This window comes from Erigeron canadensis, chromosome 8 (genome assembly GCF_010389155.1).
Source record: "Erigeron canadensis isolate Cc75 chromosome 8, C_canadensis_v1, whole genome shotgun sequence".
Taxonomy (NCBI): Eukaryota; Viridiplantae; Streptophyta; class Magnoliopsida; order Asterales; family Asteraceae; genus Erigeron; species Erigeron canadensis.
In genome coordinates this window covers 8,047,995-8,074,238 of record NC_057768.1, presented here as the reverse complement: position 1 = coordinate 8,074,238, position 26,244 = coordinate 8,047,995, and the positions used below count along the sequence as shown (strand labels likewise).

The window sequence follows — 26,244 nt, the reverse complement described above, 5'->3', positions numbered from 1 at the left end:
TCTGTTTTGTTCTCACTTAAAGGAAAAAGTAAATGTCTTCGATTGTGTGATGTATTTTCTCTCTATAATATAGGTTTACGGGTTTTGTTAGCATTTGTTGATGATGAAAGTCCTGCTATTGTTATTTCTACTCTCATTATGACCCTATTGAGTTTCTCGAAGCACCTGCATGCGAACGAATGGTCCTTACCATGTCATGAACTTAAGGGATAAAGTTTAAAGTTTTCTTTAGATCGTTCAGTCATTATGTTTAGTGATGATAATATTGCTTAATCTAAGTATGACGAAGAACATCGTATTTGTGTAAAGAGTGTTATTACGATTTTCATCACCGGGAGACTTATGAACCGTGGCGACATGCTTATTTGGATGTCCCTAAAATGTGATACGACCTACTATGAAACGAGGTGTAGTAGAGTTTATATGTTGACGTGTGATAGGGTTAAAAGCCGATATTAGACACTGAAAGTTTTATTAGAAAGTAATTGTTTAAGGATCCTTAACAGAAGTGAGGAGTCACGTTATCATGGACCAAAAGACAAAGCTGCGTGGGAAGCTAAAAGTATTGATATGATATGAGCCTTAGTAAGCAGGTTGTCCATGAATGCTTACTCTTGGTGCACAACCGCACCGTTACATTAGACATGGAGGAAATGATATATGAAAAAGAAGTTATGTGAAGCACCATACGGGCAAAGCTAATGTCGTAGCGAATGCTTTGAGTCGAAAGGTGAGGTATTAGTAAGATATGATATGCATCAAGAGTTATGGAAAGTCAACCCTTAGTTCAAATGAAACATGTGAGTTATGGTAGCATGTTAATAAGGATACGTGTGTAAGGGGCTTAATCGCCAAATGTAATGTGTGTACTACTTATGAAGGTTGAAGAAATGAGGTGGTTACTTGTCATGATAAAAAAAAAATTTGAACCAAAGAAATGGTGAAACAGATGAAATGTGAAGTGAACGTAGAAAAAGGGTATGTAAAAAGTTCAATGAGTTTGGCTATGCTAAGTTGAAGAGACCCACAGGTCGTGATATTATATTCATCCAGGTGATATAAAGGTGTATGCTGATTTGAGGCCCATTTTAGGATGGTCAAATATCAAGAGTGATGTGATAGTGGGTGTACAAAAATGTGTGACTTGTGCTCAAGTCAAACCTGAGCACCGAACGCTATATGGAAAAATGCAACAATTGATTGTTCCGAAGCAGAAATGTACTTATATGATGACTACGGATTATATGATGAAGTTGTTTATAACCCCAAGGGCAATGACGTGATATGAGTCGTTATAGACTAATTGATAAAGAAATGCTTCTTTTCTCGTTATTCGTGTGTATGACCACATGGCAGAGCTTGCCATTTTGTATAAAGGTGAAGTAGGCATGGAGTTATGTTTTATTTAATGTGTTGGATCTTCATAAGAGGGTGAACTCTTGAAGATATATGATATGTGCTCGTGAATTGCTCTTAGATGACATCCATAGTACTTTCGTGAGTGTTCTTGAACATATGCCTATGTGACTCCTTTGAAAGATATGAGTTTTGATGCCAGGAAATGATTGTCTATGATCTAGTTAAGATTCTTGGCTAGAAGTAAAAGATGTTTCGTAAGAAGTTAATTGAGCTTGTGCAAGTGAGATGGAATCCTATTTATGATGAAAGTTGATTCGGGAAATTGTCCTCATCTATTAAATGCTGAAATGATTCCGAGGACGGAATCCTCTTAAGGGGGAGGTAATTGTAACATCCCAAACTTTTCAAGATTGACTTATTGACTTGACCGTTAGTCAACGTTAAGTTTCGTCAAGTTTATATGCCTTAATTGGTTTATGTGTGATGAAGGTTCTATAGGTGTAAGGCTTTAATGCCTTAATGGTTGATGTGAATAAGTGTTAAAGGTATAGTTTAATGCCTTTAGAGGTGTTTAAAGTGTTTAATGAGTTATAAGTATTCCCAAAGGGAGTTTTGAGCTAAATATGAGCTCTATAGAAGTTCAGGGACGAGTTTTGACATAGGGTGAAACTTAAAAACGGGATTAGGGGTTAAGTAGACCCTAATTAGCATCACAAATCAGTTCTTCTCCTTCTTATTCAAACCCTAGCCGCTCCCTTGTTCTCTTGAGCAATCCTAGTGCGTTTATTGCGATTTCGGGTGGATTTATGATCAATCGATGCACGTATTCGATCCGTTAATCATCCTCCAAGGTACAGATGGTAATCCTTGCTTATTATCACTCATTTCCATCCATATAATTCGTTCATAGCTGGATCTATTGAGTAATGGTTGATTTCAATCGTTTTGTGGTTAGATTTGACAATTTTGGGTGAATCGATGATTGTTATTGCAATCATTTAGTATCTAGAGATTTCCTACATGTATGAAATCATTGTTAATGTTATTTTAATGTTCAAATATGACCAACATAGGGTTCACACCTGGTCTAGAGGCTTGATTTGGATTCGATTATGTTTGTGAGTCGATTTAGGTCAAAAACGGGTGTCAAATCAATTGTCGGATGTGTTTAATGACTCCATGAATCCATATACGATTTCATAGTGTCAAATGATTCATATTTTGGTATATATGAACTGTAGAGGTCGTGGGTATCAGCCATGTATGTTTGATGATCGAAATTGCTTTAAAAACGATAAGGATTTCAAGGACTGATTCTGTTGTCATATTGCAAAAATCATATCTTTTTGATATGAATGAGATAAGAGATGAATCTTATATTTTTGAAAAGGTTTATGTGTCCCCTAAATACGTTTAAGGGCCCAAATGTTAAGATGTATATGTGATAATGTTTAGGTAATATAAACACCTAAATTATATGAGATGTGAAATCGAGCTCGTAATTTAGATGTGAAAGTGTTAAGCTTAACCCGTACTTTCCCTTGCCCGGCTAAGTGCGTAGATGTGGTTGCTCGGGTGGCTCTTTGCAACATGGTCAAAGATGTGAAGAGTAATCCGGGAGGTCTGACCCGCCCCACTTGTCTTGAACATACGGATTACTCCGGGATTGGCTTGCCATTCCTTAACGACAATGATGTACAGCCGTAAGGTTTGTCCATCCAGTCGGGTGTGACTTATGTCACACTTATAAAGATGCATATGTTATATGAGATGCGTGACTTATGTCACAATTATAAAGATGTTTAAATATGATATGTGGAGATGCAAAAGATGACTAGGCACATTTAGGATGACCCATCCTAATATGAAAGATGTTGATGCTATGATTTGTATGTGAGATGATATGTTTGATGATATGTGCCTTAACGACTTAATATAACTTTTATATGATATTTTAAATGGACAAACGTTGTATAAACTATGTGTTATCTTACTTAGCTAATTCGTTAGCTAACACTTCCTCTTTTAAAATGTGTTGTGCCCTCAGGTCCAACAATAGTGAGCAGGTAGATATGAGAAGATGTGAGGCATGGGTAGATGATCTTGAAGCTGACTATAGTTTACCCATAGTGGCTGCTCACTTTAGACATTTGCTTATTGTTTAGATATTAATGGCTTGTATTGATAATGTACTCGGTTGTTTAATGTTGGGCAACCGATGGATTTCCATTTAGACATATTTTGATGATATGACTAGTAACACCATTTAATGAATAAACCAAATAAATTTTGCTGGTTTGGACTTTTAAAGTTAATTCCGCATTCTTTTAACGCCGTTAGGCAAAAGTTTTTGGAAATCCTTATTTTTAAATGATGGATGTTACAATACACTTCTGGGACATAATAAATGGAACGGGCGGTTCGCAACTGAGTCAACAAAACAGGTTTAGGTATGTCTCATCTCATATGGCTTTTTTTTCAGAAAAGGCCATTATATTGATTTTATAAAATTAATTTGTAGAATTTATAAATATGCCTTCATATGAAACTCATAAAATGTACAATTAAAAAAACTCAAAGTATAAAATTTGGATCTCATAACGAGTGACCAATATAGGGAAGGTATTTAATATTTATTACAAAGAAAGTGTTGCTTAGTTAATTTAAATTAAAAAAAGATTAAATATAAAATAAATTATAGATAAAAAAAACATCCTTGAAACTAACATATTTTCAAGGAATTTGTAGTTTTGTCATTATTGTCAAAAATCAAAACATTCAGTTCTTGCATTTTTTTTTTTTACTATTGAAACGACAATATAAAACTGACTATAACTAAAGATAAGATTTCTCAAGTAAAAACCAATTTGCATGGGCAAACTCTATCATTGACTTTTGTCAAATAGTCATTGTAAAACAAACAGATTCGGGAATTGGTTTCTTTGAATACGAAAAGGTATTTTTCTATCTGACGAAATAAGTTGAATGCTAGGTTATACCCCTCCTTTTGACAAAATAATATTAGATACTCATAAAAAAAACTTAGTTTTTTTGTGATTCTTTGAATACATTCAAAGCAAAAATAACTATCGGTCATTGATTTTTGACATTATTTGTCATGTTAAGAAACTACCTCATGTAGTTCAAAAGGTCTTAATGATTCTTCGTTGAGAATCATAACTAATAACTATTATACACATGGCTACAACTTTTTATTTTGTTGGATTAAAAAACATTAAATCAGAAGTTACCGATTTGTATGATGGAATTATGATTTGCTAATAACATCAGTTTATTACGCAACATGGTTATTGAATATCATGCACTTATGTCAAATACTTGACATGCATTACCATGATGAATTAGCATATATGAATTTCATGGCTTGAAAGACAAAATTTTGATACATAAATGACAAACAAATAGATGTTTGTAATAACTCTTTCTTGAAAAGAAAAGTCATAAATTTATAAATATATTTTTAATATTATAGTGTTATATAATATTCAAATATTTTTATATACTTATTATTCTTTGATCTTTTATTCTTTGACTAATGATTGACTATAAAAATCAAGCTATGTAAAATTCATCGTTGTTGGTAATTTAGACTATTGTCTATATGATCCATCTAACTCTATATATTTATGGAGAATCTTTAAAAGAGCTCAATATGAGAGCACATCAAAATTCTTGACAATGGTCATAAGAAATTTATGAAAATCACAAAACATGTGATTATTTTAAAGTCTCGCTATAACTAGTTGCACGTGAAGTTGCAAAATGGGTAAAATATAAGCGAGTACAACTTCGTATGGATGCTCATTAAGTATCAACTTAATAGAAATTCCTAAAGTCGTCTAACGGTGTGGTATCCATTCACTAAAGTTAATGCAATTACATGCGATCGGAATGATCAATATGTGTCATGGTCATGGAAATGTCAATATCAAAGTGTTTCTTAAGAACACAAGATGACACTAGCAATGATCGACTTTTATATGATCAAATGAACATGAGAGTTCACTTATTATAGTGTTTGTATTATGAACACGAGTTGTAACAATGAGTGACCAAATTATTAGTGACTAAAGAAAAACGATTATGCATTGTCCATAAAGGCGCTCATATAATGAATTTATTTGTCGTTATTTCAATTCAAAATTATTTATATATATTTTAAAGATTGTCATATTATTGACATTATGATGGTTCCTAAAAAGCTACTTAGATAGCTAATATAATCAAAAGGAACAATATTTAAAAGTGAATGATACACTCATTTTTGGCATCATCATTGTATATGAATTATACAATGCATAATGAAATTGAATTACATATGGTGATAACTAGAAGTTTATGAATCATGATTTTTTAATTATTGTTTGGCATGACCAGTGAGACCATTCCGGGTCATTATGATGCAAAATATTATGTTAAGAATATGTGGATTCTTCAATATATGAGATTACATGATGTTTATATGCTTTCACAAAATATCAATTATTCACCAATTGGTAGCCAAGTGGGGACTAATTCCCTTATCTATACTATATTATAAAGCAAATCCACTTTTGAACTTTCAATTTTTCAATATTCACCATTCAACATTCATATAATACCCTTAAAATAAATCTCAACCACTCATTTTTTTTTCTCTCTCCCAAATCTCAACCACTCATTATTTATCTCACCGCCGCAATGCGCGGGTACTTTGTCTCGTATATCAAAAGATGATACAAGATGATGTATGTAGGCCTATACATCAAACATGTGCATCGTCCAAAATGGTCATATGTCGTGAATAGAGCAACATGAAGTTGTGCCAATATTGGCTTGGCTAATAAAAATACGAACATTCGCAAATGGTGGTGAATCTTAAAGCGCTTATTAAGCGTATATTGCAAATTAAATGATTATGAGAGCAAAACTCCGAATTATATTTCTGGGCAAAGTTATTATACAATATGAGTTTGCATCATGCCAACAAGATACAATATGGTCACCAGCGGTGCTAGAGCTTTATGTAAGCGGCGCTGGTCCTGGACATCAACACGAAAGTTGTAGATCTTTCTCTCTCCTTTCCGTGAATAACTTACTCGTCAGAAATGGAGTCCGTATGAAGAAGTTATGCCCAAAATACTAACACATGGTCGTATGCTTCATGTTGGCCTCGAAATCTTCATGTTTCGCTTGCTAGTCTTCGTCCAAAAGTCTTGTGGCTTCGTTTTAAGTTGAGTAGAGATGTTTGCCTTCACTTGCACGCCTTGTGAACCTATCATAACATGTTATCCCATTAAGTACCAAAAGTTTACATTTCTTAACTAATTTAGACATCAAAACATGACCTAATGATATAGGAAATAATCACAAAATGGACGCTCATCAGCTACCGAATATTCAAAGTCTCTTATCATGCACAAAATTATGGACATGAAATCCATACATAAGAATGTGTAGCATACTCTATATAAGTCGGTCTTTGCTAAAGCGAAATGATAAATTGATATATTGACCTATATGGCGTAATTGATGCTACAATAGATTTTCGCAAAGACCTAGATATATTCCCCCCATGGTTGATAATATTATCGATAGATTTGAATACCGTGGTATACAAATAGCTATTTGTATCTCCTTGCTATCATTAGAGCCCGAAAATGGCTTAAAGTTTTACATGGATATAAAATACTTGGAGCATGTATCCTTTTTTTAATGATCAACTATATAAATGGTTCTTATGAACAATATTGGTTTTAAGATTATTATGTCCTTATATGGAGAAACGAGATATGTGTATAACGAGGCATAATATTGCAAGTTGGACATCAAATGGGGAGATTAATAGATTATTAAAGAATGGATGTCGAAATTCATATAATTAATCTCATGAAGAGATGGATATACTACAACTTAGATTTGTATTATCTAAAAAATCAAGCACTAATTGAATGGGAATTTAGTCCAGTTATACAAGTATATTGACGAAAGATCAAAGAATTTCAATATTGAGAAAGATTACTCATTGAGTTTTTCCCGGTCCTTGAGCCGCAAATGGGATTTTTATGTATCTTGTTAGTGCTACAAATACTACTACATATCTCTGATATTGCATTTTTCTATAAATGTGTTAGCAATATATGGCTCCGAATCAACATGTTATCAATGGATGAAACTAAAAACATATTTTGTTACATGAGATATGAGATTATATTATCAAAAAGAGTTACTTGCAAAGATAATTTGATACATTGATACTAGATATTTGTCTCATCCGCTCAAAGGACTGTTACAAACAATATAGTTTTCACCTATAAAGTTAAGATCCCAATCCGATTTGACCTAATGTTTAGTGGTAATCTTTTTTCTGATATACCGTAAAGTCGTACACTTCTTTCTAAAAAAAGAACTGTTGGAAAATAAGTCAAAGTAGATACGGGTGGGTCGAATAACCATTAACCCGGTCAAAGCAGACACCTTTTCGATAAGCAAGCAAGCCCATCAATATGTGAGTACCGCTAAAAGATCACACACACAAAAAGTAAGAAAATGATAAGTTTATTAGTCTTTGTTGTATCACTGCTGGCAATTGTCAATGTCAGTAAAGGGCTATTCACATCTAAAATATTGTATCATGGCAGCAGCAATTATATAAGCAAGGATGTGTTTTGGTTCAATCAGACTCTTGATCACTTCTCCCCTTATGTATGTCTATTCTTCCTTAATAACATATTAATTTGATGTATTATCTTGCATTTTTTGGATAATTTGATGCATAGGGAAAGTTGTGATTTTTAAGAGTACCCATTTTGAGATGATTAAATGGGTTGCTTCAAAACTTAACATGCTGTTGTTCATTGTAATCTAACTAAGATATGTGATTGGTTGGAACTCAAAGATTGTTATAGTGATGAATTAGTATCATTCTCGGAATTTTATAGTAGGATTTGACTTCCAAATGTTGTTTTTAGTAGTTGTCTTGAAAGTATGATTTAGGGGGATGTTTAGGTTACCTTTCTATATGGGGTTAATTTAATAGCATTATTTTAAAGTTATTAAGTTCCTTTGCAAGTGTTTGGGTGGGCTCTTATGAAAGAGGGTCAAGTGCCTGGAGATATATATAATTTTATTCTTTTTATTTTTTGTATGTAATAACTATCAAATATTGTTATTGTATGTATCATGTGGGTGATTAGTCATCCATAGAAGGTGTCAAATGGCACCCATACTAGTTGTCGCGCCATCAAAAGTAAAGCCAGATACATACGATAACAATATTTGAAAACTGAATACATAGGATGGCACCTTGTCCCTGGAACCACATTGGATCCCCATCATTGATCATTCCACCCCGTAAGGGTTATGATGCCGGTAAAAATACCTTCACTCAATACCCACATGATTTGGGCATTCCCGAGGATTGAACCCGTGTCTCTCAACTTCACATGTGGGCTCAAGCTTCATTGGTAACGGATACCACTCCATCTATTGATGGATTGGTGCTGAATACATACTGTGGAAGCATACTGAGTTGGATATATACAATGCACTTTGAACTGAAGCTAAATATATTTCCAAACACTTATTCTTTATAAAAGACCTCATTAATTGCTGTGAGATGAATAAGCTAAAAAGCTTTAGTCCCATTCTTGGGGCTTTTAGATAAAACATAAGTTATTAAGCATAATCATGCCCGGTTCTTTTTTTAGATATTAGCTTATGATGTAAGGATTGCCATAAATTATTAGGTTCATCAGTGTTTTTCTTGTAATAGATTGAACTCCTTGTATTAATAATGACAATACATGGTTACAAATATATGTTAACAAAATGTTTTGAATTCTGACTTTGATTTTTGATGTTTTTATGGTTTAGAAGGAAAACTTGTGTTGACTAAATGACCTTTATCTGAGATGTTGAGCTAAATAAAACACATCTGGTGCTTAGTTGTTTTACCTATAATGAGTTAGATGTTGACTTTATACTTGCTGCGGTTTTGGCATGTACAGGATCATCGTAAATTTCAACAGCGCTACTATGAGTACTTGGATGATTTCAGGATTCCTGATGGACCGATCTTTTTAGTAATATGCGGTGAATCTACATGTGGTGGGATATCTGATGACTATATCACTGTATGTCCCAATAGCTTTTCGGAGCTAATGAAAAATTCCCAAATTAAATTAAAAATAATTTTTGCTCATAAGCTTTAATTTTCTTCAGGTTTTGGCAAAGAAATTTGGAGCTGCTATTGTTACTCTTGAGCATCGTTACTATGGAAAGAGTTCACCTTACAAATCTTTTACCACAGAAAATCTTAAATTTCTTTCATCTAAGCAGGCACTCTTTGACTTGGCTGCTTTCCGTCAGTTTTATCAGGTAATTTGTGCGTATTTGACTTGCAAAGTGAGGACTTCAGTAAAATGGAGAACCTTTAAATGTTTTGCCTTTTTTTTGTAACCTAATGGGTGTATTTTCTTTAATCATATCGCAGGAATCTTTAAATTTGAAGCTTAATAGAGAAAATTTGGAGAACCCTTGGTTTGTCTTTGGTATCTCGTATGCTGGAGCCCTTAGTGCATGGTTTCGCCTTAAGTTTCCACATTTAACATGTGGTAGTGTTGCAAGTTCTGGGGTGGTTAATGCTATTCTCGACTTCACTCAATATGATCAGCAGGTGAATGAAAATATATTTGTGGGCATATTACTTTATATTCCTTTCACAGGTCTGTGATTACTTTTATTGTGCCAGATTGGTGAGTCGACAGGGCCAGAATGCAAAGCTATATTACAAGAAGTTACCAAACTTGTTGAAGAACAGCTTGATTCAAATGGTGAAGCAATCAAAACCAAATTTGGTGCTGCCGAGGTATATCTTTGATGTTTTTTAAAAGAAAATTAGTGTTATTGGATCTGTGAACTTCTTTTTTGATGTTATGAAATATAATATCAGCTGAAGGTCGATGGTGACTTCATGTATTATCTAGCAGATGCTGCAGCTGTAGCTGTAAGTTTATTACATTTTATATATAACTTTGTTGCTGTTATTTATACACATGGTTTTCAACGATGCTTATATATATATATGAAATTTTGCAGATTCAGTATGGTAATCCGGATAAACTCTGTATACCGATGACTGAGGCTAAAAAGAATGGAAAGGATTTAGTGGTAATCACCTCTTACTTTTGTGAAATAACAAGGTGTATTGAGCATTTTTCATCTTTTAAGTCTTATCATTCAAACAAATTTTCTGCAGGATGCATATGCCAAATATGTAAACGAATATTATGTTGGTAGTTTTGGAGTTAACATTAAATCGTATACTCAACAATACCTGAAGAATACGAGTGTGGGAGACCGATTATGGTGGTTCCAGGTGTGTACTGAAGTTGCATATTTTCAAGTGGCACCTGCTAATGATAGTATCCGCTCTTTGAAGGTCGACTTAAGGCATGCTCACACAACTAGGCTCATGATATTTCAAGACCCATCTTACGGCTATTCATATATCTGATTTAATATGTCGCAGGTATCACTTGGACCTATGCAAAAATGTTTTTGGAGAAGGTGTCTATCCAGTGGTTAATTCTACAAATTTGTATTATGGGGGCAAAGACATTGCTGGTATAAACATTGATTAATTTATGCATGCAAACAAGCACCCATAACCATACACCTTTCTGATCAATATACTAACTTCTAAATCTTGCATACAGGTTCTAAAATAGTTTTTACAAATGGATCACAAGATCCATGGCGGCATGCATCCAAGCAAGTCTCCTCTTCAAATAGTAAGCTGTCGTTATCTTTTGTTGTGTTCTCTACCTTCCCTTACCATAATAACAAACCGAAGATGATGCATTCAGTCCCATTTAATTTATCAGAGTATAAGTTCACTTGTTATTTTTTTATTTTATATGTAGTGCCATCATACATAGTTACGTGTGATAATTGTGGTCATGGGACTGATCTAAGAGGATGCCCTCAGTCCCCTTTGGTTCCTAAAGGTAAGTTTGGACAACTAAAACTGTTCATTTAACCATCAACTTTGACAATGTTGTCTCTGCATCAAGTAAATACATATATTATATTGCAGGAAATTCTAAAAACTGTAGTAACCCTGAAGCAGTCAACAAAGTGAGGGAGCAAATGATAGGATATATAGACTTGTGGTTGTCTGAATGCCACTCTGAAGGCAGGAGCTCAATGTAAATCTGAAGTAATGCATGTCGATTAACAAATAGTTAGCAATCTCTCGTGAAAGCAATGTATTTATAGTTGCTATTATCTGATCTATATGATCACTACGAGTTGCATTGTGAGCCATAACTGTAAAGAGATATCGCATTAATGTAATGGGTTCCCTTACAAAAATCTCCAAAGAATAATTGAATTCGGCTTCAATTTAATAGATAAGGTTGCTCAGTTAGAGTTTCCAGGCATCATTGAACCTCTCTTTTCATGGTGACGGCTTACCCTGTCTAAACTATTTCAGGGTATCCTAATCTAAAATTTCCTCACATCTTCAATGGTGAATACATGGAAAGTATTGTTTCATTTCACATTATGATCTACTTACACTGTTTCTGTTAGTATTTAGAGTGATAAATTCTTATTTTCTAACTACGATGCTCTAGAGTCTAGGAGGTGCTCCTGTTCTAAAAGTCATGCACGAGGTCCTTTAGACATGGTCACTTAAAAGCTAAAAAATTTCTTAGGGTTAGTTACTATAGGATGAACAAAGGATGTACAAAGTGGGCGAAAATGTAGCTCTAAATAAGGATCGAGGACAGTGCCACACAGAAACACAAAATAGCAGAAATCAAAACTAAACATATATAGAAAGATCAGCATACAGATGGAAGTAAATCAGAAATACAGAGTATGCCTGAAATTCCCACGTTTGTTATTCTCTAGTAAAAATGAAGATGATCTAACCCCTGTTATAGAACTCTCGTCTATTATTGGAAACGGGTTTCAAGAAAGGGAAGAAGAAGAGAGGTAATGTTGAGGGTAGATCAGGAAAGATTCGCCTTCTGAATGGGAAGGTACCCTTAATGAGTAATGTTGTTTAGCCGTTATCATTTAAAATAGAGTTGCATTTTATCTTTAGGAAACAGTTTAACTTAGACGCTGACTGAATTAGCCAATTTAGAGCCAAACAAACAGCTCCTTATACATCATTTCCTTATACATCATTTCACATCAAAACACTTATGCAGTTGCTAGCAGTACATGCTATGAACAAAAGAGCACTCTCGGTTTTCTTTAGATAATACACATCTATCAGTTTTGCATAATAATCATTTTGTGTGAGTTTGAATCCATTTAGTAGACGTAGCCCTTAACGAACATTCCTTTCTTGGCCTCTTCAGATTCACCCTCACCGGTGTATTTCCCGAGCTGGGCCAGGGAATTGGCACTAGCCCGGAGGAGCAGAGCATCCTGAGCAGCCTTCACGTTCTCAGGTCTTCCTCCCCATGTCTTCAGGCAAGTATTTTGAAGTGCACGCGCATATGAGAAGGACACGTGCCATGGGTTCGGGCTTTGGTTCATCGCATTCAAGTTGAGTGTAGCTTCCACCTCAGATTGCCCTCCAGATAAAAACTGCATTACAGGTATACATTAGTTATTTATAATGCACATCTATTTATTTATAACATAATAAAAGCTAGAAGTAAACGTACCATGATTCCGGGAACTGCAGGTGGGATTCTTTGTTTCAGGAGCTTGAGAGTGTAATCAGAGACTTGTTGGGGTGTGGCTCTTTCCTTGCAATCGGCACCAGGGGTAACCATGCTTGGTTTCAAAAGGATACCTTCGAACAACACATTGTTTTCAGCAAGGTAAAAAAAGACCTCAGCCCAAACCTTCTTTGCAACTTCAAAAGTTGTGTCAATTCCATGTTCACCATCTAGCAAAATCTCAGGCTCAACAATGGGCACCAACCCGTTGTCCTGATAAATAACATGTTAAATGTTACAATCCACGTCTGAATAAAATTCAACCCATATATCTAGGTATATATGCGTTAATCCATGTTATATATTGCCTCTTTGTTAATAATAGAACAAGTCAGATGGGTTTTTATATCGTTTTAACTTCTTAAAGTGAATCATTCACAAAGATTACATCAATATGTTCTTTAAAAAAGTTTTGATAATCATATTTATACATTATATCACGTAATAAATTCATGTATAACGCAGAAAAAGCACTTGTGCACCAATCAACCCAAGTCTAACCGTTTTAACCCGTACTAAATTTTTCTTAATTTAACACAAAACAATCTGAACCCATTATCCAACCCGTTCAGTTATCCACTTTTAGTTTTAGATAACTGTTTGGGAATCAGTAAGTCTTTTTACCTGAGAAATGGCAGCGTAACGAGCCAGACCCCATGCGGCTTCCTTGACTGCAAGTGCTGATGGCCCATTTGGAATACTCACAACTGTACGCCTGCAAGATCAAAAAAGCGGGTTAGCAAGCAACTTAAGTATTCTGTATCCATCAAACGTGACACGAGATTTGACATACCATTTAGCAAAACGAGCACCTTGTTGGTAGTACGCTGCAGAGCGTGAGGCAAGACCATCAAGACCTTGGCACCATGATTCGTCATTCGAGCCAGCCAATGGAACTAGACCCTGTAGTATTTAAACATTTATCAATTTCCATTTCTTAAATATAATAATATACATAAGATGTTGTTTACTTGAGTGCTGAAGGCTGATATGAGGTAATTACCTTGTCAACCTTGATACCAGGGACAATGCCTTGTTCAACCAAGATATCGACAATCTTCTTGCCATCAACGGTTGATTGGTATAACGTTTCCTCGAAGAGGATAGCACCGGAAATGTAGTTGCCAAGACCAGGAGGTGTAACGAGTAAGGTACGGTAAGCTTGGCGGTTGGCCTCAGTGTTCTCAAGACCAATAGAAGCTAACCGCTTTCCACAGGTAGCATTGGACTCATCCATAGCTAGGATTCCTCGTCCTGGTGATGCTACGGTTTTCTACATTATGAAAAATAAGTTTAGTTATGTTAAAAGACCATCATTTTAGTTTGTTTAATGTAGAGATAGAAAAACACATACCGCGGTTTTAATAAGCTCATCGGCATATGAGGCACGAATTAGTGCAGAGGGTGCACCAGGGCTGAACCGAACCACGGAGACCGATGGCTGTCGTAGAGTCTGACCCTTGACCCATTCAGACTTGTCAAGAATGGCTGGGGATGACTGGAAGAGAGTTGCTGAGGCCATCTTGTAAAAAAAAGTTCTAAAAAAAAATTATAGAACTTAAAAAAAAAAAAAAAAGAAAGAAGCTTTTGGGCTGTCTTTCTATATCTTTTTGAATTTAAGACCACTCGTTATGTTTGGGCTCATTTAATTTATAGTTATCATTTGTGGTAACAAAAGATATATTTTTTAAGGCCATAATGGGTTGTCATATTAGAGAGTGACACGTGGATTGATAACTTTGCTGACATGGCAGTTGGAATTTAGCAAACTTTGAGATGATATGTAATGAGGGGATGAAAATGGCCCTATGGGAATTTCAGGGTGTGGGAATGATTATTGATTAATGGCTGTTATTCATTTAAACATATTGTGTCACAGAATAACCAAAATCATGAGCTTTTAAAAAAAATAATAAGATGGACCTACCAGTTTTAACTTTTGAGGTTGCGATTTGAACATCTTGCAAATTCCAATAGTTTTAATGTGATTATGTGAAGTTAGGAACACCCTTTTTAATTAGATATGTAGTTTAATAGCAAATGGTAATGTATCATACTAGCATTTGTGTCCCAATAGGTATATCATATATGTCATCCATGTAAAATTTATTAACATCCTTTATTAAGTCATTGGTTTCTGAGGGTGGGATACTCTATTTTGAGAGTGGGCTTTGATGGTGGGATACTATCTTTAGAGTTAGGTTTGAAAAAGTTTTCGATATGGGCATATGGCTAGTGATAAACTTATAACATAAATTTTTCATCTACAATAATTTATATTTTTCATCTACAATAATTTATACCGTTGTAATGTATTTGTTGTAAATGATAAAAATATGTTCTAAGTTTACACTACCCAATCAATATAAGATTATTAATTCATTAATAATGATTCCATTAACAATCAAAAAATCAGTAGGCATGGAAATTATTTCGAATGTGGAAATAGATACAAGCATAGCTTTATTGAGCTTAAATTAGAATGACTTGTGGGGCAAAAGAAAGAACGAACAGACAAATGATAATAAATCTTGTGAACGTGAATGTGGGGAGAAAAATAAGTGGGCATGGATTCATGTACTTGGTTCTTTTTCAAGATAATGACCACACAAATGTATTTTATATATAAATAAAATTAGTACAATTAATCAGAACCGGGTACAATTTTTGGGTTTACCTCGCAACATTCAAAGTTTAACTTAAAGGTGTGTTTGGATCGTAGGTTTGAAAGGATAGTATAGAAATAGGTACCATATAAATTGGAAATTAAACTCAATAACCTAGGCATGTCTCAAACCCAAGTGAAGTGGTGGTTTAAATACCCATTATTATTCTCACAAGGAATATGATAAATTCTCCTAAATAATCTTTTTAAAAATCCTCCTAACTATTTGATCATAACACTTGATAGAATCAAAGGATGAGATTAGGAAAGTGAATAAGTGGATTACATTTATCATGATTTAAGGTTTTTAAAAGAATTATTATACTATTTATTATAAGGAAATATCATTTCCCGTCTCACAATTATAGTAATTTAACTAAACACCCCGTAGTATGCTGAAACGTTTTACTAAATCATTACTTTGTATTATAGTTTTCATACTAACATCTTATCAATTGTACCGGTTCTAATGTGGACCTAGGGCGGTTGGTCGTACCAGCCAACGTGTAGTGGATTCTGTTTTCGAAGCTTTCGATCTGTTTTTTTCATTACTACTACTATTGCTAATGTAGTAGGTAAAGTGCTAATAATCGGTAACAGATGATAACTTAAACAAGGTCTAAGTGATTTGAAGAAAAATGAAATGTGCGTATATATCCGATTTGTAAAAAATAAAATTATGTTATATATTCTGAAAAACTTTTACTTTTATTCTAAAGAAATCACTGTTAAGTTTGGAGTTTGGACAGATACATTAACTTGTTATGCTTTATAATAGTGTTCGTAATTTAAGCTTCACATATCAATCTAGGTAGGTATACTAATAATAAATGCAATTAGCAAATCCGTTGTAGTCTAGTTGGTTAGGATACTCGGCTCTCACCCGAGAGACCCGGGTTCAAGTCCCGGCAACGGAATTTTTAATCTATAGCCTTTTTTCCCCTTTACTCGCAATTCTTTATTTTGAAAACATGACCCTAGTATATCTTAAATACCTTTTCACTAAATAATGTTATTGGCCAAATCTTATGATTGTATGTATGAATGAATAGCTAAAACAAAAGGTAGCGAATTAGATGTCCAACCTTGAAAATAATGGTATGTTACTTTTTCACGCCTTGTTATACATTGTTATACATTAAAAAAATAAAGTGAAGTGATCTATACAGCATCAAATTTTGATAATACAGCACCAGATTTTGATATATACTATTATACGGTACAATACTCTAAAACGCATTTAGTAGTGTACGATCAAAAACAGGTATTGTACAGATCATCGCCCATTCAAATAATAATTGTTCATATATAGGTAAGCTGACAAATATTCTAAACACCTTTAAAAATTATGAACTAAATAGGCCTAAAACTTATAGATACGGTGTACCAAAAATTATACATGACACGACAATTGAAATTTATTCAAAAAGCATAGTTGTTTTTATGTAAAACATTTTATTATGTTTTATTTGTAGCCTTCAATAGGTACTAACAGTCTAATAGACAAATCCCTATCACGCAAGCAAAGTGTTAACTATTATAATCATACATTCCAAGATAGATAACACATAATAATCTAAAGAGGTTAAGAAAGCAAAATGTTGACTGTTATAATCATACATCCCAAGATAGATAACACGTAATAGTCTAAAGAGGTTAAGAAAGTTCTCAAAAGAGCCACCAAACTATATATAGGTTAAAGAAGACCACCTGACTAATAGCACCAATTTTTAAAAAATAATAATAGGTTGACATTGCATAAGTTGTAAATTAGTATTCATCCACATCAATCATTAGTAAACAAGGTTGGTGCAGAAAACACCCTTTACAATCATATCACTTCTTTGCTTCCTTTCCTTTTCTTTTTCTTTTTTTTCCAGGGAAATTACACAATGATTGGCGATAAAATGTCAATCTCTAAAAACTTAAGACTGTACAGATTACAACTTTAAGTTGTTACACGCCTGCTATTTTTTTGCTGGGGCGAGGGAGGAGAAAGATATGGTGAGACACTGGCTGCTGTTGCAGCTCAGAACTGTACAAAGCATGCATCGTTTATATTCTGCACATAATGGTGACACTCGTAAGTTGAATGTCATAATGCTAAACGGCATGTACAATAATATAAAAGAAGTGTAGAAGTGATGTACCATACACAACTTAGGATGATTGAAAAAGAGTCACGGTGGCAATATAGTCATTCTTCATAACCTACTCATAGCCACACACACAAAAAAATCGTATAGATTATATCAGGGGAATAAATGTAATATTTGTGAATAACATTAATCTATTACTCAAGTAGATGATATAACAAGATTTGCGACAAAAAGAAACAGAAACTATGCCACGGATATGATAACAATCTTCGCGATAGCCATGCAATGATTTTTAATTAAACAATCAAGGAATTACCTCAAAAGCTACATTTGGGTACCCATAGACAAAAGTAGATCCAAATGGATTGCTTGTAGAGCCTTGCGTTTGTATAGCAGCTCGCCCACAATCTCCCAGGATCTCCTATATAGAGATAATCAAAGCTTAAAGATTGATATTTATGCAATCAGATATTCAGATTTGGTACAGGTTTCCAATACGGGACATTAGTACATCATCCAAAGTTGACTTTCGTACTACATGCCACTAAATTTGTTAAAATTTTTGTAAGCTTGAAGTAGCAGGAAATTATACTAACCTTCACACGATCCCACTTTGTGCCAGGTGTAATCCTACTCTTTGAGGAATTCAGATCTTGGTGAAATGAACCATCAACTACATGTAAATAGGCCCAAGCAAAAACATCAGTTAACAAAATTAATGGATTAAAAAAGGTACTTTGTGATGAGATGACTTACATTCGGTAGCATGGATAACAAAGTTGCACTTTATGTAAGAATTGAAGTCAGCGTGCCCCGGGTAATTGGTATGTAAAACAAACTTTTTGATCTTATGAGTCTGAAAAATTAAATAAATAAATTTGTGAGAACTTCAACTAAGTGATGGAAATCACAAGAAATGAAACATATTACCTGTCCATCAAATAATATGTCAAATCCACGAGCAAAATAATTATAGAAGTAATCACCGCATAGTGTCGTTTTTGGTCGTGGGTCTGAAGCAGAGTGAATTACCATTTGGTCTACCTGCAAAATCCCCTCGCATAAATTAGTTATACAAGGGATTCCCTCGCAACATATATAATTTAGAAGTTAACTTGAGAGAACCTGCTTTTGGTGAATTCCATCAGGTCGTCCTAATTCTGTCCACACATCCTGTGTATTTAATAAAACGAGTTTAAGAAAAACAGAAGCAAATACCATAATCTCAAAATACGCCGAAAAGAAAAGTTGAATAACAATAAGGAGAGAACTCTTTAGCTGGCACCACCTGTGGAGAAGCTCCAAAAGGGATATGTTGTCCACCTACGGTGAACCATAATTCTTCCCCTAGCTATAAAAAAAAAACAAAATGACCACAATCAGGAACACTTGTTTGAATGGCCCCTGCATTGGATGTGTGCATGCATGCTGGACCTATTGACGTATTAAAGGGTTGAGGTGGATGATGGTGAAACTCGGGGTTACCAATTTCTCATTTTTTTTACTTCTTGTCTGTTCCACAGCATGTGTGTGTGTATTTATGTTGAGGCAATATTAGGTGTATTTGAGTTTGGTGTATTTTAACCATAACTCATGCTTTGGACTACCGCAACTCTGTATGTGTAAGACTTATATGATACAATATAATACTTTGTTGCTTTTTGGAAAATAAAAGGGGCCACCAACGACCATAAAGAATTGCATAAACGTCCAACCTGCTAAATGTTAATTGGAGAATTTCGACACATTATATTATAATAATAATAATAATAAACATATAACCAGCAGCATGGTCGTTTTCCGAATATAAACGAACCTTAACATGAACTTCTTCCATGTAGATACTGCCAGCAGGTAATGGAGGAGCAGAAGCCTTGTTCATCAACGACCCTACACCAACTTTACTATCTGTTGAACTGTCATATATGCATACACGACATGTTACTGGAGTCGTGCCATCCGGAAACTCCAAGGGTAATTCAGCTTTCATATTCAAATGATGAAAAGTTATTACAGATTATTGGGAGATTATGTAATGATATATAGACCAAGGAAAAGCTTATACCTTCTCCATTGTGGCAGCAATCTGTGTACTGAGAGGGAATAGGAAAAGCAAATGACAGCCCCTACAAAGTACAGCCATCCAGTATTACAAAACACAGTGTGAGCAAAAAAACCTAGGTTAAGTAAGAATGATATAATTGTGATTTGAGAACCAAACCATACCGGATAGAAGAGAGTGTAAACACCTCTATCTTTGTCATAGATTCCAGGAAATGTAGGGCCAAAAACAGCATAAACAGCTACAAAAGTAGCTGGAGTTGACGGACCTCTGCAAATAATATAGTAAGCAAAGTATTAGTCAAAACAGAGAGGTGGGAATACCCGGCCTATGTTTTGGTAATATGTTAAATAAAAAAAAAAGTCTAAAAGGAAACGAGCCAAAGGGATTGTGAGACACCAGAAATGTAATTTTGATTGCTCATTGTATTTAATAAACTATACTATTAGTCAGCAAAATAGATTGTAAATCATAGTTGACACACTACCTGCCTATATAAAGAGGTTATGGACGTAAAGGGTCAACCCAGCCCGTACCTAAAGTATCAATTTTGACCCACTACCAACACGCACATTTTGCGACATCTATTTTCAACAACACTAAACAACTCGGTGTATCATCCTTACCCAATGAGTGATGTTGCGTAGCGCATTTGAAGCCGTTTCACATCAAAGATTTCAATAAGACGAAGCCGCTGACAATATAAGAAAAATCACATGTCATACAGACTTTCCCAGCAGTTTATAGTGAACATATGTAAGCTCCGGATATATAATAATATTTAAAAATTAAGAGTGAGAAATGTAAGCCAAGTTCAACTTTTGAACACCGAAAAGACATCATCAATCATTCTACTCAACACAATCAATAAATTTAATGATCATAAGGTAGCTTTCAAAATCAATAATCTGATTTAGGAGGTATTTAAATATGCATTTAGAATGATTACTGTGCAACTATAAGATTTAGCAATCAAAAATTTAATTTAGGGAGTATTTGGATATGCATTAAAGTGCACTTGAAGTCACACTCGTAATCACCATGGATGGTTTGAAAAACAAAAAGTTACGCTCCGGACAATTCTGAATTCATAGGGCATAAATAAATCAGATTTGGCTGGGCTATTATGAAGCTGTTGTAAGAAACAACTTAATATAGCACTTAGAATATTTAAGCATCTAATTTTCCTTATCCTAATTCTACAAGTTTGCGATAATTGATTTGAACATGTGGATCCCAATTCAGGCATTTAATAATCTTAACACTACATAATACAAAAACAACAATACCCAATCCCGCCAATGGCGGGTATGGGGGAGGTGGGATGTAGACATATAGCCCTACCTGGGGGTAAAGATCCTGCTTCCAGCTTGACCCTAACTAATGTTAACCGTTATTACCTATAACTTGATTCTCTTAAGTCTTAATCTAGCAATATCAAAAATCAGTTAATATAATGTGTTGATTGAACTGTTTATCTTATTAAGAGTCTCTCCCTTTCTAATCAAAATAACATAATAACAGGCCACCGCAAGAAATTGCAGCCATAAAAAGAACCATATTCAGATAAAACAGAATCGAACTACACAAACTATACTAAATCCTTCAATGTGTATATATAGATAAGCTACAAAGTACCTGAGACCAGGGATCAAAACGAAGATGAAAACCATGATCGGGAAAGCTTATAACAACATCCAACTTCAACGGATCCTGAATAAAACATATATTCCATCACAACAACATAATAAAAATTTATGAAAAATAAATACCGAACAAAGAAACAAAAACTAGCTGTGGACATTACAAACCTCATCGAAATACTTGACATGAACAACATCATAGATATTAGGTTGTTGCTCTATCTGTGCAAACGCTTCACATATAGGCATTCCTATAACAACCGCCGCATAAAATCATCAAAATCGCCGTTTTCGTAACAACAACTTATAACTAACATTACATAAACTTGAATTATATATATATATATATATAACTAATAACTAATAAGTAACACACACACATATACATGTATAAAAAACAACATCAAACTTAGCATTAAATACAAACTTAAATTAAATAATAGATATATACAAACAACTATATAAATGTAAAATTAAAAACTTAAAATAAATGTACTCCAAGCCCTAAATTTAAAGCATTTAATCAACAAAAAACAAAGTAATAAACTTTAAATATTATTATTATTATTGTAAATGTAAATATAAATCTATCATCATCCATGATATATTTATTCAGTCATAATAATAACTTCAAAAAAAGACATATAAATATAACAATAAATTTAGAATTATTTAGAAAATAAAAATAAAATAAATAAAATGATATAATATACCGAGAGAAAAAGGACCAATTCCGAGACCAGGACGAAAATCAAGCACAATAACACCCATGGCTGTTCCTTCACACCTTCTGCGTGTTCTCTGTTGCAACATACTTTTTATTTATAATATTTATTATTATCTAAATTCAAATTTAAATTTAAATTTTGGATAAGATTTATTTACTTTTTCTATTTTTTATTTTTTGGCTGATTGGGTTTGAGTTCAGGGGGGGATATATGATGATCAGATGATTGAAGATGATGCTTAATTGTTTGATTTCAGTTGTCAACCACTACACGCCACGGAATGTACTTATGTGTAACATGTACTATGCGCATGGGAAGTTGTAACCTAGTTTTATTATATAACCTTTTTTAGTTAGACTAATAATCATTGTAAATTTCTTTTATTAACTTTATTAGTTTTAGTACCCGTATATTTACGATATCAATATGCCTCATACATGATTCGTGAGTATAAAATAAATTTTAGTAGATGATTGAACCTAAATTATAATAAACAGTTAGATAAATATAATATATGTTTAGTTAAAGATTTAAATTTACATTAAATTTTTAGAAACATATAAAAAACAGAACTTGTAAGCATAATGGATGACAAGAAATAATCTTGTGATTTCAGATCATAAACTCAAATTTTTGAGGTTTCATGTTAATAACTTATTATAAATAATATAAGTAATAGGAGTTGAAGATTTGATAATGAAAAAAGAGACAATTTATCAATGAGAAATGATCAATCAAATAAGGTTATAGTGTCTTTTGTATTAATAAGCCAAGATTGAGTTAGAGTTAAATTCTAAATCTAATAACTAAATTGAATCTATATACAATTAAAAAAGTTAATTTAATAAAGAAAATAAATTAAAAGAACACGTGTCGATCAAGATTACGCTACATGTCATTTCACAGATATCTCAATCCTGTTTTAGTTTATTGGTATATATGTATAATATAATGTAAAGTTAATTACTGAAATGGTACCTAACGTTTGCGTCATATTACTGGTTTCATACCTTTCCTTTCGAAATTACGCAGATCATACCCAATGTATGCAAATTTCCACTCGGACCATACTGGAGGCTAACGCCATCACGTGGCCGTTAAAAACCCTCCCACGTGACTTGCATGTGAGGGGTAAAGATGTAATATCGCGTTTATTAATTACTTAAATGGTACCTAACATTTGCACGATATTGCTGATTTCAAACCTAATGTTTTTCTTAATTACTTAAATGGTACCTAATGTTTAGTTACTATTTTTTTTTTTTTTAAATTTTTTCTTTCGAAAGGTGAATTCCGTTTAAAGTCAATGTCTTAAAATCTGGTATTTTAGTCATACGGGTGTGGAAAATTTTTTGGTATTATCGGTATTACCGAAAATACTGGCCGGTACGACTATTTTTAATTTGTTTTATTTTTCTTTTATAAAAATTTTTCAAGACTTGTTACAATGTAACAAAAATAGTCAAAATGCACTTATAATCTAGTAAAAAGTAATACAAAATAGATTTTTATAACAAAATATAAGTTTAAAGCTCACAAATAACCAAAAATAGCAATAAAGTATCATAAAAACAATTTTAAAAAATTTCAAATTTTCTTTTTTGAAAATACTGGAAATACCGCAATGGTAATACCGGAATATTCCAGGAATACCAGAAATACCAGTCAGTATTTACTACAACACAAATCTTAAAGCAATGTTTTAAATACCGGTCGATATTTCTGGTATTCCTGGATATTTCTGGTATTACCATTGCGGTATTCCTAATATTTTCAAAAAAGAAAATTTGAATTTTTTACAAAATTATTTTTATGATACTTTAATGTTATTTTTGGTTATTTGTGAACTTTAAACTTATATTTTGTTATGAAAAACTTATTTGGTATTATTTTTGACTGGATTATAAGTACAGTTTGACTATTTTCGTTAAATTGTAACAAGTTTTGAAAAATTTTCATAAAAGAAAAGTAATACAAATTAAAAATAGTCGTACCGGCCAGTATTTCCGGTAATACCGATAATACCCAAAAATTTTCCACACCAGTATGACTAAAATACCAGTTTTTAAGACATTGACTTAAAATGGAATTTACCTTTCAAAAGAAAAAAAAATAAAAAATAAAAAAACTTAATAACTAAACATTAAGTACCATTTAAGTAATTAAGAAAAACATTAGGTATGAAATCAGAAATATCGTGCAAACGTTAGGTACTATTTAAGTAATTAGGAAACGTGAAATTACATCTTTACCCCTCACGTGCAAGTCACGTGGGGTTGTTTTTAACGGCCACGTGACGGCGTCAGCTTTCAGTATGGTCCGAGTGGAAATTTGCATACGTTGGGTATGATCAGCGTAATTTCGAAAGGAAAAGTATGAAACCAGTAATATGACGCAAACATTAGGTACCATTTCAGTAATTAACTCTATAATGTTTAACTAGCATAATATCCGTGCAATGCGCAACGATGGCGTCAATGTGGTCGTAGACTGGTGGCGGCGACGACTGATGGTGGTGACGACGATTGATGTAGTTTATTGATGTAAATGTAATTGATATAATCGTTTGTATAGTTATTTTAAAAAGCTGAGAGACTAATGGTGTATTTATTTCACTTAGGGTGGGGGTATATTGTATTTAGGGTGTGTTGTTTTAATTGAGGGTATTTCTGAAAATTCTACCCCTGTAATTTTTAACATAGGGTCTATTCATTTTAATAAGGAGTATAAATTAATTACTAATTTTTAACATGGGGTCTATTCTACATATATATTTACCAATTTTATTTTTTTGTTGTTGAAAGGTATTGTGGATTACTCGCATCAAAGAATCTAGCATACAATGTCTTAATCGGGTTCATGCTACAGAGTTCTCTCGCCATCAATACCTTGTAGGAGAAAACCTGCAACTAAATCGTCCGAAGAAACGACATTTAATTGGGATAAAACATTGTCTTCTCTGCATGACTTGAATCTGCATCATTAGGAGACTTTGTGAAAAGGTTATGTATAGCTAAGCTAATTGCTCATTTGTTATTTACTAATTAACTAGATTTTAGACCCGTGTCAAATACACAGGTGTTACAACATCATGATTTCATGATATATATAAGAATTACTATATGGAACAAAAACTTTTAATTTAATTTCTAAATACAATCTTAATTTAATCATGTGTTAAAAATTTTAATTTATAGAAATACATGAACATATATTGCAGTATGAAATGATGTATATGAGATATCTAGATTATAATGATAATTACATATATTCAATATATTCAATTGATAATGCCGTTAGTTTTGCTATATATTTTATTTATATTTTTAATAAGTTATTGTCGTTACAATAAAAATAATAAAAAATAAAATATTGATATAAAAATAATATAAATTTAAATGGCACACAAATATAATCATCTACGACAAAATGATTATGTAATGTAGTGACTTATTCGAGTGGTTATATAATGTAAGATTCTTTATTTTTTAGGTTATGTGATGTATTGTGTTACCTGTTGTAAAGGTTATCGGTCACCACACTACATTACATAATTATTTTGTAATAGGTGGTTACATTCGTATGTCATGAAAATCGATATTATTACTGAATTATAATATTTCTGATTTATATAGTTATGAAAAACATAAGTTAAGGTATAGTTTTAACATTATATAAAGAAAATAGTTATAAATTTACGCACTACTTTCATTTTCAAGTTGGTTTTAAGCTTTTTTATTAATAAATATATCATACAGATATCAACCATGTTGATACGAATTAATCAATTTTGTTAATTAATTAGTTAACTCATGTCTATAAATAAACTGTAAGATATTGATACGAAGGGAATTGAAATCACAAACACACTAACCATAATACTCGTTAGATATATATATATATAAGAAACAATAGAAATAGATAATTAAATGATTAATTCA

General features: G+C 33.0%; 3 protein-coding genes and 1 non-coding gene across 5 annotated transcripts; 2 read left to right on the top strand and 2 right to left on the bottom strand.

The window, feature by feature from the left end:
- The first annotated feature begins 7,874 nt into the window (after positions 1–7,874).
- LOC122578125 (probable serine protease EDA2) lies at positions 7,875–11,804 on the top strand. The gene is made up of 12 exons (XM_043750013.1): positions 7,875–8,064; positions 9,369–9,494; positions 9,583–9,738; positions 9,854–10,036; positions 10,112–10,228; positions 10,313–10,366; positions 10,459–10,530; positions 10,619–10,812; positions 10,892–10,986; positions 11,079–11,153; positions 11,286–11,369; positions 11,459–11,804. Exons 1-12 carry the CDS (start codon positions 7,909–7,911, stop codon positions 11,572–11,574), a joined length of 1,428 nt encoding a protein of 475 aa, XP_043605948.1. The 5' UTR covers positions 7,875–7,908; the 3' UTR covers positions 11,575–11,804.
- Positions 11,805–12,482: 678 nt separating this feature from the next.
- Positions 12,483–14,679, bottom strand: LOC122578126 (fructose-bisphosphate aldolase 1, chloroplastic-like). Its single transcript, XM_043750014.1, has 6 exons — positions 14,461–14,679; positions 14,110–14,379; positions 13,900–14,009; positions 13,731–13,821; positions 13,050–13,319; positions 12,483–12,969 (listed from the first exon to the last, which is right to left on the bottom strand). Exons 1-6 carry the CDS (start codon positions 14,626–14,628, stop codon positions 12,691–12,693), a joined length of 1,188 nt encoding a protein of 395 aa, XP_043605949.1. The 5' UTR covers positions 14,629–14,679; the 3' UTR covers positions 12,483–12,690.
- A 1,936-nt stretch (positions 14,680–16,615) lies between these two features.
- On the top strand, positions 16,616–16,688 carry TRNAE-CUC. Its single transcript has one exon. It is a non-coding gene; the product is annotated as a tRNA-Glu (tRNA).
- Positions 16,689–17,498: 810 nt separating this feature from the next.
- LOC122578281 (PHAF1 protein At3g51130) lies at positions 17,499–22,518 on the bottom strand. 2 transcript variants are annotated; one of them, XM_043750205.1, is made up of 15 exons: positions 22,289–22,518; positions 21,744–21,826; positions 21,571–21,645; positions 20,559–20,626; positions 20,097–20,202; positions 19,936–19,996; positions 19,687–19,853; positions 19,159–19,221; positions 18,996–19,043; positions 18,801–18,914; positions 18,627–18,726; positions 18,467–18,543; positions 18,187–18,291; positions 17,927–17,982; positions 17,499–17,833 (listed from the first exon to the last, which is right to left on the bottom strand). In XM_043750205.1, exons 1-14 carry the CDS (start codon positions 22,386–22,388, stop codon positions 17,932–17,934), a joined length of 1,218 nt encoding a protein of 405 aa, XP_043606140.1. In that variant the 5' UTR covers positions 22,389–22,518; the 3' UTR covers positions 17,499–17,833; positions 17,927–17,931. The 2 variants fall into 2 exon arrangements, with proteins under 2 accessions (XP_043606140.1, XP_043606139.1); XM_043750204.1 differs by having other exon boundaries at positions 17,922–17,982; positions 22,289–22,515.
- Positions 22,519–26,244: the final 3,726 nt, after the last annotated feature.

Coding starts and splice junctions, on each gene's coding strand:
- LOC122578125 (XM_043750013.1), top strand. CDS start 7,909: ATGATAAGTTTATTAGTCTTTGTTGTATCACTGCTGGCAATTGTCAAT. Junction 9,495..9,582: donor TATCTGATGACTATATCACT/GTATGTCCCAAT, acceptor AATTTTCTTCAG/GTTTTGGCAAAGAAATTTGG. Junction 10,367..10,458: donor CAGATGCTGCAGCTGTAGCT/GTAAGTTTATTA, acceptor GAAATTTTGCAG/ATTCAGTATGGTAATCCGGA.
- LOC122578281 (XM_043750205.1), bottom strand. CDS start 22,388: ATGTTGCAACAGAGAACACGCAGAAGGTGTGAAGGAACAGCCATGGGT. Junction 20,627..21,570: donor GTTTTGATCCCTGGTCTCAG/GTACTTTGTAGC, acceptor TTATATTGTCAG/CGGCTTCGTCTTATTGAAAT. Junction 20,203..20,558: donor TACGCAACATCACTCATTGG/GTAAGGATGATA, acceptor TATTATTTGCAG/AGGTCCGTCAACTCCAGCTA.
- LOC122578126 (XM_043750014.1), bottom strand. CDS start 14,628: ATGGCCTCAGCAACTCTCTTCCAGTCATCCCCAGCCATTCTTGACAAG. Junction 13,822..13,899: donor GGTGCTCGTTTTGCTAAATG/GTATGTCAAATC, acceptor TTGATCTTGCAG/GCGTACAGTTGTGAGTATTC. Junction 12,970..13,049: donor CTGCAGTTCCCGGAATCATG/GTACGTTTACTT, acceptor CCTGTAATGCAG/TTTTTATCTGGAGGGCAATC.